The 17029-nt window shown below is 46.0% G+C and overlaps 1 protein-coding gene and 1 long non-coding RNA gene across 2 annotated transcripts in view; one reads left to right on the top strand and one right to left on the bottom strand.

The window, feature by feature from the left end:
* The window catches only part of LOC129706373 (thioredoxin reductase 1, cytoplasmic-like), a 31235-nt gene extending 20320 nt beyond the window's left edge, over positions 1-10915 (bottom strand). The window contains exons 1-2 of the mRNA XM_055650646.1: positions 10756-10915; positions 3587-3713 (exon numbers count right to left, since the gene is read on the bottom strand). Coding sequence (XP_055506621.1) covers positions 3587-3673 — 87 coding nt within the window. The 5' untranslated portion in view covers positions 3674-3713; positions 10756-10915. The remainder of the gene's footprint in view (positions 1-3586; positions 3714-10755) is intronic.
* On the top strand, positions 8064-13932 carry LOC129706376 (uncharacterized). Its single transcript, XR_008725044.1, has 2 exons — positions 8064-10214; positions 13372-13932. It is a non-coding gene; the product is annotated as an uncharacterized LOC129706376 (long non-coding RNA).
* Positions 13933-17029: the final 3097 nt, after the last annotated feature.

Here is a 17029-nt window from a genome sequence, read left to right as displayed (position 1 = left end):
TACAAGAAGGGGAGAAAACGGCAAGGTATGTGGGAGTCAAATCACACATCCACCATCATCTATCTCTCAGGTAAAGGCAATGCAGGAATTAAAGTGTTTCCTCCTGTTCTCCCCTAGACACATTACAAACAAACTTTATCTCAACACTGAAGATAAATACAAAATTGGAGTAACTCAGCGGGTCAGGCAGCATCATATCTGGAGTAGAGGAATAGGTGACATTTCGGGTTAGATTAGATTCAACTTTATTCAACTTTATTGTCATTGCACATAGTACAGGTACAACAAAATATATATATATATATATATATATAGATAGATAGTTGTTAAGGTGCAAATGATTGACATGTGCTATATTCTGGTCAATAAGAGCTTAACTATAATTATATAAACTATAAATAATACTGATGAGAGGGGGGCTAGCGCCAGGCCTGTGAGTTCAGCAGGGTAATGGTGTTTTGGAAGAAGCTGTTCCTTAGCCTGCTGGTGCGAGACCTGAGGCTCCTTTACCGCCTCCCTGATGGGAGGAGAGCAAACAGTCCATGGTTGGGGTGTGAGGGGTCCTTAATGATTTTGCCAGCCCGTCTCAGACACCGTGTGCGGTGAAGGGCAACCATGGCAGGGAGCGGGGCACCGATGATGTGCTGAGCAGTTTTCACCACCCGTTGCAGCGCCTTCCTGTCAGCTGTGGGGAAGCCGCTGTACCAGGTGGTCAGGATGCTTTCTATGGTACAGCGGTAGAAGTTGGACAGGATCTGAGGGGACAGGTGAGCTTTCTTAAGCCTCCTCAGAAAGTGGAGGCGCTGCTGCGTCTCTTGAGACCCTTCTTCAATACTGCCTATTTTCCACCGACTCTCCCAATGAGTAATTATAAACCAACATTTCAAAATGCTTATCTTACCTTCCTACACAACCTACAAACCTGCACGTCTTTGGAGTGTGGGCGGAAACCAGAGCACCCGGAGAAAATCCACGGGGTCACAGAGAGAACATACAAACTCTGTACAGGCAACACTGTAAGGCAACACTGTGCCGCCCAACTACTGGAGTAACTCTGCGGGTCAGGCAGCATTTCTGGGCGATGTTTTGGATCAGGCCCTTCTTCACACCGAAACGTCACCTATCCACGTTGTCCGCTGATGCTGCCTGACCTGCTGAGTTATTCCAGCACTGCATCCTTTAAATAGACACAAAATGCTGGAGTAACTCTGCGGATTGTTACTTTGTATTATTACATTGTGTCTTTTTGTATATTAAACCAGCATCTGTGGTTCTTTGTATCTACAAAGAGATAATTTAATTAACTCTCAATGTTCAAAAGAAGCAGAGCCAATTGTATGCCGACTGTGTAGGAAGGAACTGGAGATGCTGGTTTCAAGTAACCCTTGCGTTACCTCTCTCTCTGTCCCTCCCCCACCCTGGTCATCCTGCCAATTTCACTGCTTGCATCCTTATATCCCTTCGTTAATTTCTGAAGAAGGGTATCGACCAGAAACGTCGTCAAGTCACATTCATTTATATAGCACATTTAAAAAACAACTCTCGTTGGCCAAAGTGCTTTACATTTGTTATAAGAATAGTATAAACAAACAAACTACATACATATATACATATAACCGTCACTCAGTGGACGTCAGGAAAGGCTTGGGAGTATAGATAAGATTTTAGTCTCGACTTAAAGGAGTCGATGGAGGGGGCAGTTCTGATGGGAAAGGGGATGCTGTTCCACAGTCTAGGAGCTGCAACCGCAAAGGCGCGGTCGCCCCTGAGCTTATGCCTGGACCGCGGGATATTCAGCAACCCCAAGTCGGCCGATCTGAGGGGCCTGGAGGTGGAGTGGTGGGTGAGAAGACTTTTAATGTAGGAGGGGGCAAGCCCATTGAGGGCTTTGTAGACATAGAGGAGGGACTTGAAATGTATACGGAACCGCACAGGGAGCCAGTGGAGAGAGGCCAGGATTGGGGTGATGTGGTCCCTTTTTCGGGTCACCTATACCTTCACTCCATGGATGCTGCCTCACCCGCTGAGTTTCTCCAGCATTTTTGTCTACCTTCCCTTCGTTATGACCTCGTCCTCAGCCAACAATGGAGCATTGTGGGCTCCACCTTTCCTTGGCCATCGGTGCCGGCTCCGATTTGTTCTTTACCAGTTCATGCCTCTAGTTTCCCTCTCCCCAGACTGTCTCAACCCAAACGTCATCCATTCCTTTTCTCCAGAGATGCCGCCTGACCCGCTGAGTTACTCGAGCAGTTTGCATCTATCTTAAGTGTGCCGACTATTTAGTTTAGTTTCGAGATACAGCGCGAAAACAGGCCCTTCGGCCCACCCACCGGGTCCGCACCAACCAGCGAGCAATTCAGGAAACTAATATCAAAAAGCATCAGATATAATAACGTTTCCACACAAACGGTGGTGGGTATTAGGATCAAACTTACAGAGGAAGTAGTTAGTATCATGCAGAGAACATTACTGTTAAAAACATGGAATTGCATGAAGCAAATAGGAATTTCATTATTCTATTTCAGGACATTTGACAATAAAATACTCTTGACTCCATGAAAAGACAAGTACGTGGACAGGAAAGGCTCAGAAGGATGTGGTAGGTGGGACTTGTGGCGATGGAGATGAAGACGAGTTGGGTCCGGATGGGCAAGTTGGGCCGAAGGGCCCGTTTTCACGCTGTACGACACCATCAACATGGCCTTCCCCATCCAAAATCCCCGACGTTACACAAAATAGAGCATCAAACACACACCTTGCCTGAAGCAATTGTTAGCATTTTCTTTTGATTGCCATCAGATTTAGTTTAGTCGGTTTTAACTATCAAATCCTCCGTTCTAAAGATCGCCCTCCCCCCAACACTCCGCTCAATTCATTCCTGCCTTCTCAAAGGCTTACTAATTTAGGAAGATATCCCATGTAGCAAGCAACTGCAGATGCTGGTTTACACCGAAGATAGAAACATAGAAACATAAAAACATAGAAATAGGTGCAGGAGTAAGCCATTCGGCCCTGCACCACCATTCAATATGATCATGGCTGATCATCCAACTCAGTATCCTGTACCTGCCTTCTCTCCATACCTCCTGATCCCTTTAGCCACAAGGGCCACATCTAATTCCCTCTTAAATATAGCCAATGAACTGGCCTCAACTACCTTCTGTGGCAGAGAATTCCACAAATTCACCACTCTCTGTGTGAAAAATGTTTTCCTCATCTCGGTCCTAAAAGATTTCCCCCATATCCTTAAACTGTGACCCCTTGTTCTGGACTTCCCCAACATCGGGAACAATCTTCCTGCATCTAGCCTGTCCAAACCCTTAAGAATTTTGTAAGTTTGATAGAGACAAAATTTTGTAAGTTTGATAGAGACAAAATGCTGGAGAAACTCAGCGGGACTGGCAGCATCTCTGGATAGAAGGAATGGGTAACGTTTCTGGTTGAGACCCTACTACAGACTGAGAGGAAGATATCCTCCTCTCTATCATACACTATATCTAGAGACGTTTCACACACACCCCCCCACAATAAACCTCAAAACTCACTGAGGCAAACCTCAACCATTTTCTATTGCACCGAGCCTTACCTTTGAAGCTGCCAGTCCGCCAGACCCTCCTCCGATGACTATCAGGTCGTAGTCATAGGGCCCCTTGGTTTTAGCGGCTTCATCCATCGCCGGCAGAGTGTGAAGGCCGCCCGACTTCTTACCAAGCCTGGGAGGGGAGAATAAAAAACAAGCTAATCATGTGGTTTCCTGCCCAAACCACTTCTGTTACAGGAAACGGCAAGGAAAAAAATCAAGACATTTACTGGACAAAACTGGTGGGCAACATGAACGAGCAACAAACAAGACATTCACTCCACAGAAATGGAGAGCAAATTGCTACAGGCACAGTTCCTCCCTGTCACTATCCCCAGCCAGACTGAGCTTTGACCCCCATTCTTGAGCTCATAAATGCCAACTTGCACTTCTTAAAATCACTTTGTCTTATCTGCAATTTAGAAATATGTAACTATATATGTTTGATATTATAGAGGTGTACAAAATCATGAGAGGAATAGATCAGAGTCTCTTGCCCCAAGTAGGGGAATCAAGAACCAGACAACATATGGTTAAGGTGACGGGGGAAAGTTTGAAGAGGAACCCGATGAGTACATTTTACACACAAAGGGTGCTGGGTGCATGGAACGAGGTGCTATCACACCTGCTATGTTTTAGAAACATTTAAACAAGTACATAGATAGGACAGGTTTAGAGGGATATGGGGCAAATACAGTTAGGTGGGACTAGTGCAGATGGGACATGTTAGCGTGGGCAAGTTGGGCCGATGGGCCTGTTCCCATGCTGTGTGACTACAAATGCTTATCTCATCATGGGTTAATCACCACCGAGTCAAACCTTTCTTTCCTCCTTCCTGCCCACTTAACCTTGTTATAATTTTAAAATTGTACCGGAAACACCAGCGTTCTGGCAATAATAATATCTGCCCACTCATCCCAATATGTTAGAAACATAGAAACTAGGTGCAGGAGTAGGCCATTCGGCCCTTCGAGCCTGCACCGCTCAGTTACCCTCAGGTTTCAGCCCAAATTTACAACCAACTTCAAGACACAGGCAATGAGGCGACAGGAACTGTTACTGTCTCGCTACTCCAAGGCGTAAACTAACACTTAGGAGACAAATGCACAGTGACGCAGCAGTAGAGTTGCTGCCTCACAGCGCCAGGGACCCGGGTTGGATCCTGAGTACGTGTGCTGTCTGTACACAGTTTGTAACGTTCTCCCTGTGGCCACTTGGCTTTTCTCCGGGTGCTATGGTTTCTTTCTGCACTCCAAAATCAATTCCCTCCACAGTAGCCAGGAAATTTGATTCCTGGTCTAGCTTATAGTTAAAGTTAGTATTGGACCCTCAGTTGCAAGTATCTCCTACCTCTAGTAACATCTATAGTTTTTCAAAAAAAAACTGCCTCTTAGGGAAGTTTGACTTCCTTAACTAATCTAGCCTGTGCTATGGGTGCTGTCTGTACGGACGTTGTATGTCCTCCCTGTGACCGCATGGGTTTTCTCCGGCTGCTCCAGTTTCCTACCATTCATTAGACGTGCAGGTTTGTAGGTTAATTGGCTTTTGTAAATTGTCCCTGGTGTGTAGGACAGAACTAGTGCACGGGTGATCATTGGTCGGACTGAAATTTCTCTGCCACAAAAAGTAGTTGAGGCCGGTTCATTGGCTATATTTAAGAGGAAGTTAGATGTGGCCCTTGTGGCTAAAGGGATCAGGGGGTATGGAGAGAAGGCAAGTACAGGATACTGAGTTGAATGATCAGCTATGATCATATGGAATGGCAGTGCAGGCTCGAAGCGCCGAATGGCCTACTCCTGCACCTATTTTCTATGTTTCTATGACTTTTCTTCCCCAAGCATTCTGTTGTAATTTAGCAGCTTAACTGTTCTTCTAGCCTCTGTTGTCAGTCTGTCCACCAGCAGAGCTGCATTTGACAGTTTCCCAGTCTGCTGGGGCAGCCCAGAAGATGTTCATTGCATTCACTGTGATTCCAGCCACTTCTTTTAGAAGCATGGGGAAGTGGTCTAGAAAGATGGGAAGCACACGCCGGGGAAATAAAAATCAGTTCAAAGTAATGAGAAGTACCGACCTCAGATACAGAGCAGACCAGAGCGACGACTCACTGAACTGAAAATTCACCCGTGGCTAGGAGGCATGCAGGAGAATGAAGGGTGATCTTGCTGAAGTACAAGATTGCAAGAGGCAGAGAATGGATGGTCACAGATAGAATCATAGAGTGATAACAGGCCCTTCGGCCCAACCTGCCCACACTGCCCCAGCTACACTAGTCCCACCTCCCAGCTACACTTGTCCCACCGGTATGGTTTTAGCACCTTGGCCTTCATCAGTCAGAGTATTGAGTATAGATGTTGTTGGGTCATTTTGCAGTTTTATAAAACATTGGTGGGGCCGCATTTAGAGTATTGTGCTCAGTTCTGGGCATCAAGTCATAGGAAGGATGGTGTGAAGTTGGAAAGGGTGCTGAGAGGATTTACAAGGATGTTTAAGAAGGAACTGCAGATGCTGGAAAATCAAAGGTACACAAAAATGCTGGAGAAACTCAGCGGGTGCGGCAGCATCTATGGAGTCGAAGGAAATAGGCAACGTTCCGAAACGTTGCCTATTTCCTTCGACTCCATAGATGCTGCTGCACCCGCTGAGTTTCTCCAGCATTTTTGTGTACCTTTACAAGGATGTCGCCAGGATGAGAGGGTCTGAGCTATAGAGAGAGTTTGAGCAGGCTGGGACTATTCCCTGGAGCACAGGAGAATGAGGAGTGATCTTATAGAGGTGCATAAAATCATGAGAGGAATAGATCAAGTAGATGCAGAGAGTCTCTTGCCCAGAAAGGGGGAGTTGAGATCCAGAGAGCATAGGTTTAAGGTGAAGAGGGAAAGGTTTTATAGGAATCTGAGGGGTAACTTTTTCACACAATGTAGTGGTGGGTGTATGGAACAAGCTGCCGGAGGATGTAGCTGAGGCAGTGACTATCATAACATTTAAGAAGCAATTAGACAGGTAAATGGATAGGACAGGTTTAGGGGGAGATAGTAGTTGGGTCCCAACCCAAAACTTCACCCATCCTTTTTCTCCAGAGATGCTGCCCGACCCACTGAGTTACTCCATCAGTTTGTGTCTATGTTTCAGAAGTGACGACTCATTTAAGAAAGATGGCAAACAAATTCTCAAAGGATCGTGAATTTTTAGCCTGGAGAGTGTGAAGACAGAATATATTGAAAGCATTAGGCAGCATCTCTGGAGAAAAAGTCAGAGGTGACGTTTCGGGTCAGGACTCTACTTTCCCTCAGAAGAAGAGTCCTGGCCCAAAATGTCATATATCCTTTTTCGCCAGAAATGCTACCCGACCCACTCAGTTACTCCAAAACCAGTGTCTATCTTTGGTATAAACCAGCATCTGCAGTTCTTTGTTTCACAAGTCCATATGTGATAGGAGCAGAATTAGGCCATTCGGCCCATCAAGTCTATTGGCACCATTCAGTCATTGGCTGATCTATCTTTCACCCTCAACCCCATTCTACTTTCCATATTCAAAGTATTGTTCGACAGACATTCAAATCACAAGGGAGTCGAGGAGAATGGGGAGAGTGAAGAAAGTGGCAAAGAAGAACATTGGATCCTCATCAACCTGATCATATTACACAGAACACAAAGCGCTGGAGTAACACGGGTCAGGCAGCATCTCTGATGGACATGGATAGGCGACGTTTCCGTCCCAACTCCAACTCAAAACATCACCAATTCTTGTTCTCCAGAGATGCTGCCCGACCCACTGAGTTACTCAAGCTCTATGCATACTACACACAATTCCAGCATCTTCAATTGCTTGCGTTTTATCTTATACTAAGGCAGTGTAGACTCAAGGAGCAGTTTGATCACTGTGTGATTTTCAAGACTGCGTTCCAGAACCCATTCTTCAGTTACAGTCTGAGGAAGGGTGCTGATTCAAATGATCAGTGATCGAGTTTGATCCAGACTACAGGAGTTTGTACGTTCTCCCTGTGACCGTGTGGGTTTTCTCCAGGTGCCCCGGTTTCCTTCCACATTCCAAAAACGGGCAGGTTTGTAGGTTAATTGGCTTCTGCAAATTGTCCCTAGTGGGTAGGATAGGACGGGTTTGGAGGGATCTGGGCTAAACACAGGCAGGTGGAACTAGTGTGTATGGGACATGTTGGCCGGTGCGGGCAAGTTGGGCCGAAGGGCCCGTTCGCATGCAGTAAGACTATGACTGGTGTTGGTCAGCACAGACTCAGTGGGACGAAAGGCCTGTTTCCACCCTGCATCTCTAAATCTAAAATCAGCTGGGCAAGGCGTCAGCTGAGGAAGGAATGCCTGGTGTTGTAAAGCACCGCTGCGCCACTCAGCACTTTTTGCTTTGCAGTAGTTACACACCTACAATCCATTTCAAGGTGTGCATTTGCAGATGACACGCCTTCACTGTGTCATCTGCAAACACCCAAGTTCCTCTTCGGGAATAGTTTTCTGCCTAGTCATTCTGCTTTCCCCACTAGAGTTATTGCAACATTCACCACCAGCAAAATGCAACTTCAATTTACTGCAAAATGAAAAGGCATCAAACAAGATTACAATGGAAGCTGAAACTCTCACTAAAAACAAAAGGACAAATATTCCTTAAAAATTTTTCAAACTACGACCCCATCCACCAAAACCCCTCATGAAATGGGCTTCTGATTTTTAAGTTTTCCCCACAATACTTATCCTTGCATGAAGTCATGAACAGGACTTGAATTTCCCCACTCATCTTTGTGTAACCATTTGCATTACTATTGGCTCGAGTTCACCACCAGATTAAGCAAGATATTTTCCACTTCCTTTGGAAGTTTTACATCTCTCCCTCAATCAAATATTTTTCTCAACGCGATACACCATAAAAACATAGAAAATAGGTGAAGGAGTAGAGGGGAAACCATCAGCATCCAACCAACTGCTCTTAGCAGCCATCCCACCAGTTCATGTACCTCTCACCCAATCTGCTCTGCCACTGTTCAATCAGCAGTCTGTTGCCATTTCTCCACTACTCTCAATATCTAAAACAAAGAGACACAAAGTGCTGGAGTAACTCAGCAAGTCAGGTAGCATCTCTGGAAAACTTGGATTGGACCCTTGAAGGGTCCCAATCCAAAACTTCACCAATCCATGTTCTCTAGAGAAGCTACCCGACTTGCTGAGTTACTCCAGCACTCTGTGTCTTGTTTTGTAAGCCAGTATCTGCAGTTCCTTGTTTCTATACTCAATATCCAATGCTGTTGACTTAAGAAACAAATACCGCAGCCTATAAAATTCCAACATCCTCCAGTACAGTTGCCCAGAGATAGGTTTCTGTACGAAATCAAGATGAGACCCATCCAGCCCAAATGTTTAGTTAATACCGCACATATTGTCACCACATGGAATACGCAGACCAGATCTAGGTGATATTTATGCTGAACTCATCTCAGCATAGGAAATGGCCCTTCAGCCCCCAATGTCTGTGGCAAAACAAAATGGCAAGTTAAACTAATCTCCCCCGTCTACACATGTTCCATATCCCTCCATTCCCAGCATGTGCCGATGTAAAACCCTCTTGGATGCTACTATTGTATCAGCCACCATCCCTAGCTGTGCGTTCCAAGAATCCATCATCCTCTGTAAAAGAATCTTGCCATGCACATCTCATTTAAACTGTAGTTTAGTTTATTGTCACGTATACAGAGGTACAGTGAAACGCTTTTGATGCGTGCTAACTATTTATCCCTCTAAACCGCAATAGGGCAGAACGGTGGTGCAGCTGGTAGAGCTGCTGCCTCACATCACCCAGACTTCAGATGCTGTCCATGTGGAGGTCGCATGTTCTCCCTGTGACTGTGGGTTTCCTCCGGGTGCTCTGGTTTCCTCCTACTTCCCAAAGATGTGTGGATTTGAAAATTAATTGGTGCACTGTAAATTCCCCCCACCCCCCCACCGTGTGTAAGGAGTGGATGTAAAAATGGGATAACATGGAACTTGTGTGAACGGATGATTGATAGTCAGCGTGGATTCCGCCCGTTTCAATGCTGACTCTAAATTAAACTAAAAGCCACTCAGCCTTCACTCATAAAAGGCGACCATTACTCTCCTTATAATGGCAGTACACAAGACAAATAAACCAACATCAGTGGAGAAAATTTGCAATCCAAAAATTCTGTTTCTACAACCATGTTGTTAGTCCTTCATTAAGAAGTTCTACATTCAATCCACTTCCCTGAAATCAGATAACAGCGCCTTACCTCGGAGGGAAATATTGCTTCATTATTATTTAGACTGAAACATTTATGCTGTGAATGAGAATTTAGGAATTGTAACCACAACGAAAATGGCCTTAAGGCAGATGCTATCTCAAATGCTAGCACACCGGATCACGTTACGCGGTCGAAGAAATGCCGTCTTTATAAAGAGCTACAAACAGGTTTCCCATTTTGAAGGGAGGATATTGTGAAAGTTCTATTAGTTTGCCAGTACAGGCTGTGACCCTCCCTGTAACGAACAGAGTAACCAAAGATTGTAAAATTATATCAACTCACAGGAGGAAAAACGGAGCCCAAAGCTTGTCGTTCAACCAGACCTGAAATAGTCTTCCACAATTTTGCAAATTACAGTAGGTTTAAAAATAGTAGGGAGGAGGAGGAGGAGGAGGCGGGGGGGGGGGGGGGAGAGAGATGAGATAGATAGATAGATAGAGAGATAAGAGGGGGGAGAGAGAGAGGGGGAGGGGGAGAGAGGGAGGGGGGGGGAGACAGGGGGGGGGGGGGGAGAGACAGGGAGGGGGGGGAGACAGGGGGGGGGGGGAGAGGGAGGAGGGGGGGGAGACAGGGAGGGAGGGGGGGAGAGACAGGGAGAGGGGGGAGAGGGGGGGGGAGCGGGAGGGGGGGGGAGACAGGGAGGGGAGGGGGGGGGAGACAGGGGGGGGGGGGGGAAGAGGGAGGAGACAGCGAGAGGGGGGAGGGGGGAGGGGGGAGAGAGGGGAAAAGAGAGGAAGTGGGGAGAGGAGAGGAAGTGGGAAGAGGATAGCGAGGGAGATTGTTCTTTGATTGTTCTGGAGCAAACGATAAAGGCCAACACAATAACGACTGGGGTTAACCCCAACCCCGCGCTTGACCGCCGAGCGGGAGTAGAGCATGTAGGTGTGTGTATGTTACCTGTGGAGTGAGGTGCTCGGTCCTGGACGCAGCGCTGTGTGTGCTGAGCTGAGCTGTGGGACTGATTGACTGCCGACACCCGCGCTACAAGGTTGCAGCCGGAATGATGGCCATCCCCACACGGTTACAGCAGGATGTCGAAGCTCAAAGGAGGAGCTTCACCGCCGCGTCATTCCGCCCCAAGCCCTCCCCCCCCTCCCCTCCCTTCGCTCCGGCCTTGACCGCTCATCACGTCTTGGCCCGGATCCCACTTCAGTGCGGTGGGGTCTAAAGTTTATGCTGAGTCATTCAGCCAGTCTTGTGCATCGTCTCCTCTATTCATGGAGTCATACAGCGTGGAAACAGGCCGTTCGGCCCAACTTGCCCACACTGACCAAAACACATGCCCATCTATACTTGTCCCACCTGCCTGCGTTTGACCCATTTCCCTTCTACGCCTATCCTGTCCATGGCTAAATGTTTGTTAAGATAGGACCTGCTTCAACTCCGGCAGCTTGCTCCATGCACATTTTTGTGTGAAAATGTTACCCCTCAGATTCCTGTTAAGTCTCCCCCCCCCCTTTCACCTTAAACCTGTTCATGTTTAAAGATAGCTTCACGATCATCTATCACTATTGAGTATGACATTATTAAATATACAGACACAGAGAATGTCTGAAGAGTTTTTTTAAGCACAGTTTCGAAGAGTCCAGAGTGTTTTATTGTCATATGTCCCGAAATAGAACAACGAAATTCTTACTTGCAGCAACACAACAGATATGTAAAAAAAATCTCTTTATTAATTTGACACGTTTATTGGTGTCTAAAATATCCATGTGAGCTTTTGATATCTTGGAACAAGATAAGGTATTTAAGCTAAACAATGCATGTTTAGGTCCATCTCTTCACCTCTGCCTATCCTTAGCCCCACGTCCCCCTCCCTTTTCATCTGTGCATCAATTGCCTCATATTGTGTTTTGCATTGAATTCTGTCTTTACTTTGTGTACTAGTCATGTCTCTACTATTTATTTCATTCCCCTTACATGTTTTTCCTCTACCTGCTAAATTTTTGTAAGGTGTCCTTGAGACTCTTGAAAGGCGCCCATAAATAAAATTTATTATTATTATTATTATTATTGTGTGGTGTCTGATACTCAGCTGCCAGTGAGAATTAAACTCTGAGGCATCAGCTGCAGGTCAAGGCAAGGGAGTCAAGTCGAGTGTTTACGTCATAGGGATAGAGACAATGATATTCTTCCTTGCAGTGGCTTCACAGGTACATTCGACATAACAACGCAACAGATAAATGTACAATAATACAATTAATTGTCAGTTCTAGTAGGTGACCAAGCCAAAACCATGCAATTTGAAGTACAGTGCAACCAAAACAAAGTTGATAGTAGATCGTTGCTGTTGCTGAGGTAGGATTGTTCTTATGGTGGTGCAAGAGTCTGTGGGTTGCTGGGAGGAAGCAGAGCAGCACAGTGGTGCAGCAGTACAGTGCCAGAGATACAAGTTCAATCCTGACCATGGCTGCTGCCTGTACTGAGTTTGTACATTTTCCCTGTGATCGCTGGGGTTTACTCCAGGTTCTCCAGTTTCCTCCCACACTCTCTAAGACGTTCAGATTGGTAGGTTAATTGGCTTCTATAAATTGTCGCAAGTGTGTAGGATAGAACTAGTGTACGGGTGAACGCTGGTCGGGGTGGACTTGATGGGTGAAGGGCCTGTTTCCACACTATCTCTAAACAATTTTTCGTTTACTTTTGTCTTTACTTTAGATATACAGCATAGTAACAGGCCCTTCAGCCCACTGAGTACGCGGTGACCAGCATCACCCGTACACTGACACTGTGGACAATTGTACAATTTTTACTAAACCCAATTAACCTTCAACCCTGTATGTCTTTGGATCGCGGGAGGAAACTGGAGCACCTGGAAAAAACCCACGCGGTCACAGGGAGAACCTAAAAACTCCATACGGACAGCACCTGTAGTCAGGATCCAACCGGGCAACTCTGGCGCTGTAAGGCAGCAACTCTACCGCTGCGCCACTGTGCCACCTAGGCTGTTCGTGAACCTCATGCTCCCGTGCCGTCTTCCCGATGGTAGAAGTGAGATGAGAACGTGGCCAGGGTGGTGTGGGTCTTTGATGATATTAGCAGCCTTTTAAAGCCAGTGCTTCCTGTCGATCCCTTCGACTGTGGGAATGTGAATACCCATGTTGGACCGGGAAATGTCCACCAGTTCGTGCAGCCTCCTTTGTTCATCAGCATTTAGAAACTTGAGCAAATTGCTGGAGGAACTGAATGAGTCAGGAAGCACCTGTGGAGGGGAATGGACAGACAATGTTACGGGTCAGGCCACTTCTTCAGAACAGTCTTGTCAAATAATAGAGTGTGTAGTTTTAAGGTAAGAGGTCAAAATTCAAAGGAGATGTGCGGGGGCAAGTTTTTATTTTACACAGAGGATGGTGAGTGCCTGGAATGCATAGCCAGCGGTGGTGGTTGAAGCAGATATGTTAGTGGCATTAAAATACAATAGAATAGTCTATTGTATTATTGATTGTTGTATATTTACCTGCCCAACCTCTCCCTATCTCTCTCTATCTTAAAGACTTCCATTGCTTTTTTCAGCCTTCCATTAACCTTGCTTGGATCTGGGCCCAGTGGAATCGGCCGCGGGCCCAGTGGACGACAACGTCGGGAGATCGCAGGTCCCAGGTTGGTGACCTGTTTTCTGGAGCTCCCGCAAAGACAGCTTCGTCTGCTGGACTGGAGGGCGGCAGCTTCGTACGCGGAGTTTGAATCGGCCCGTTCGCGGAGCTCGGATTCAGCCGCGGGACTTACCATCACGCGGTGGGTTCGCAACATCGGAAGCCTGGATCGCCTCAACGCAGAGGGAGAACAAGGAGGGAAGAGACAAGGGCTTTAAAACTTTTGCCTTCCATCACAGTGAGGAGGTGCCTGGTGAACTCACTGTGATGGATGTTAAATCTGTGTTTATTGTGTGTTTTGTTATTTTATTCTATGTTATGACTTCAAGACACAAAATTTCATTCAGACTGAAAAGTCTTAATGACAATAAAGGAATACAATACAATACAATACAATACAATACTCCAACAGGGAAGTGCTTTGAGGCACATTGTAACTTTCACAGAGTAAAATTGTTACCATTAAATCTCTTGGCATTAACACCAAACTCTCAGTTTACGTGAACCACAAAATATTTGGGGACACAAGCAACTGCAGATGCTGGAATCTAGAAACCCCCCACAAAATGTTGGAGTCCCTTGGCAGGTCAGGCAGCGTCTGTAGAGGGATTGGACAGGAGATGTTTTTGGTAGAAACAAAGAGTTGCAGATGCTGGTTTATACCAAAGATAGACACAGTGCTGGAGTGACTCAGCATGTCAGGCAGCATCTCTGGAGTAATAGGATTTGTGATGTGTCTGGTCCTGACCTCATTTTTTTAAACACTATCGTGCACATCTGTGGAAACAAGGAACTGCAGATGCTGGTTTACAAAAAAAAACATAATGTGCCGGAGTAACTCCGTGGGTCAGGCAGCTTGATTATTCCAATCAGTCTGAAGAAGGGTTCCGACTCAACATGTCATCTGCCCATTCTCTCCACAGATGCTGCCGTAGAGGTACTGCCTCACAGCCCCAGAGGCCCTGGTTCTGACTAAAGGTGCTGTCTGTGTGGAGTTTGGACGTTCTCCTCGTGAACAGGTGGGTTCCCTCCCACATCCCAAAGACAGGCGGGTTTTTAGGTTAATTGACTTCTGTATAATTGTCCCTAGTGTGTGTAGGATAGAACTAATAAATAGGTGATGGCTGGTCGGCACAGACTCGGTGGGCTAAAGAGCCTATTTCCACGCTGTATCTCTAAACTAAACTGAACTAGGGTCTTAACCCGAAACGTCACCTATTCCTTTTCTCCAGAGATGCTGCCTGACCCGCTGAATTACTCCGGCGTTTTGTGTCTATCTTCGGTGTAAACCAACATCTGTAGTTCCTCCCTAAACATAAAGCACATTTGCAAACTTCTAAAATGAAGCAGGGTTGAAACTGTTGGATTTAACCTTCAGTCCGTAAGATTGCTTGCTCTGCTTTGAAGTATTGATCCAATTATTCAGCAGCGTTATTCTGTTGGTATAAATTAGTCAGGGCAAAGAAGCCAGCAGCAACTCCCAAGAGAATCAGACGAACCGGTAGAGTCACGATGACAGTGCAGAAATTCACGGAGCAACCAATCACAAACACTTCAGCAGAGATGAACACAAAGGTTTATTATGTTCAGCTTTGGCCCTTTGCCAATTAGATATGACAATAGTTCAAGCGTCTTATTCCCACTTGGTAGACTCAGTTTTGTCAGAGATTGCGGACTTAGCATAGACCATCACACAAACTAACCGGGGGATTGTGCCTATGTATGATAACTGGCTTGTTGAGCTGTATGCAAAAAAAAAAGTATTTATAGAGTCATAGAGTTGTGCAGTGTGGAAATAGGTCCTATGGCCCAACTTCCCCATAACGGCCAACATGTCCCATAGATCGGCTAGATGCACAGAGTCACTTGCCCAGAGGCCCTGACCACATAGGTTCAATGTGAAGGGGAAACAATTTAATAGGAATCGGAGGGGGAACTTTTTCACACAAAGGGTGGTGGGTGTATGGAACAAGCTGCCCGAGGAGATAGTTCAGGCTGGAACTATCCCAACATTTAAGTTTAACATTTAGATAGGACAGGTTTAACATGGATAGGACAGGTTTGGAGGGGTATGGACCAAATACAGGCAGGTGAGACTAGTGTAGCTGGAACATGTTGGCCGGTGTGGGCAAGTTGGGCCTGTTTCCACACTGTATCACTCTATGACTAGTCCCACCTGATACCTGTACTAATCAAGAATCTATCAATCTTGATTGTAATCATGTATAGTCTTTCCTTTGACTGGGTAGTATGCAAACAAAAGCTTTTCACTGGACCAAGGTAAGTGACATTAATACAAAACTAAGATTGGAAAGGGTGCAGGTAGAGATTGACAGACCGTTGACAAGGCTGGTGGACAGAAATAAAGATTAACTACATAAGGCTCAGCTTTGGAACTGAAGGGTAGCACACACTGTCCCTCAGTGGTAGCATGCAGGCTTCTCAGTTGGAAGGTTGTGGTTTTGATTCCTTCACTGGAGATTTGGGTACAAACTGCTCAATGGAACTTCAGTGCAGCGCTAATGCAGTGTGGTGAACTGTCAAAGTAACCATTTTTGGAAGGACACATTGAACAGGTGGCGCAATGGGCTAAGTGTTCGGCTGGCAACCTGAAGGTGGCCGGTTCGAATCCTGCTTGGAGTGTGTACTGTTGTTGTGTCCTTGGGCAAGACACTTCGCCTACCTTTGCCTGGGACTAGAGACGGAAATTAGCTACTGATTGGCTACAATCTCGCATATTTACATGCAAATGTTAATTAATATGCACTGTCCCTATAAACTAAGATTGGAAAGGGTGCAGGTAGAGATTGACAGACTGTTGACAAGGCTGGTGGACAGAAATAAAGATTAACTACATAAGGCTCAGCTTTGGAACCGAAGGGTAGCACACACTGTCCCTCAGTGGTAGCATGCAGGCTTCTCAGTTGGAAGTTTGTGGTTTTGATTCCTTCACTGGAGATTTGGGTACAAACTGCTCAATGGAACTTCAGTGCAGCGCTAATGCCCTATAAACAAAACATTATTATTATTATTAACAAGTTGTTCTACGCAGGTGTATCTACACGTCCATTCTTAACATGTATAAAGACCTCCTTTCTGCAGCAAGGTGAAAGGTAGACAGGGTGGTCAAGAAGGCCTTTGGTACATTGGCCTTCATCAGCCCTAGAAGTATGTGGGCAGCACAGTGGTGCAACGGTAGAGTTCCCACCTTACAGCGCCAGAGACCCAGGTTCAATCCTGACCATGGGTGTTGTCTTGTTCGTAGTTTGGACGTTCTCCCTGTGACGTGGGTTTTCTCCGGCACCGGTTTCCTCCCCCATTCCAAAGACATGTGGGTTTGAAGGTTAATTAGCTTCTGTTAACAGTAAAACAAAATTGTCCCTAGTTGCAGGATAGTGCTAGTGTATGGGGTGATTGCTAGTTAGTGCCGACTCGGTGGGCCGAAGGACCTGTTTCCACTCAACCTATCCCAAAAGTCTAAAGTTGGGACATTATGTTACAGATGTACAAGATGTTGGTGAGATCATATTTGGAGTATTGTGTTCACCCTGCTGCAGGAAAGTTGTCATTAAGCTGGA

This window comes from Leucoraja erinacea, chromosome 19, assembly GCF_028641065.1.
Source record: "Leucoraja erinacea ecotype New England chromosome 19, Leri_hhj_1, whole genome shotgun sequence".
NCBI lineage: Eukaryota > Metazoa > Chordata > Chondrichthyes > Rajiformes > Rajidae > Leucoraja > Leucoraja erinaceus.
The sequence above is the reverse complement of the archived record's forward strand: the minus strand, read 5'-3'. Positions and strand labels throughout refer to the sequence as shown.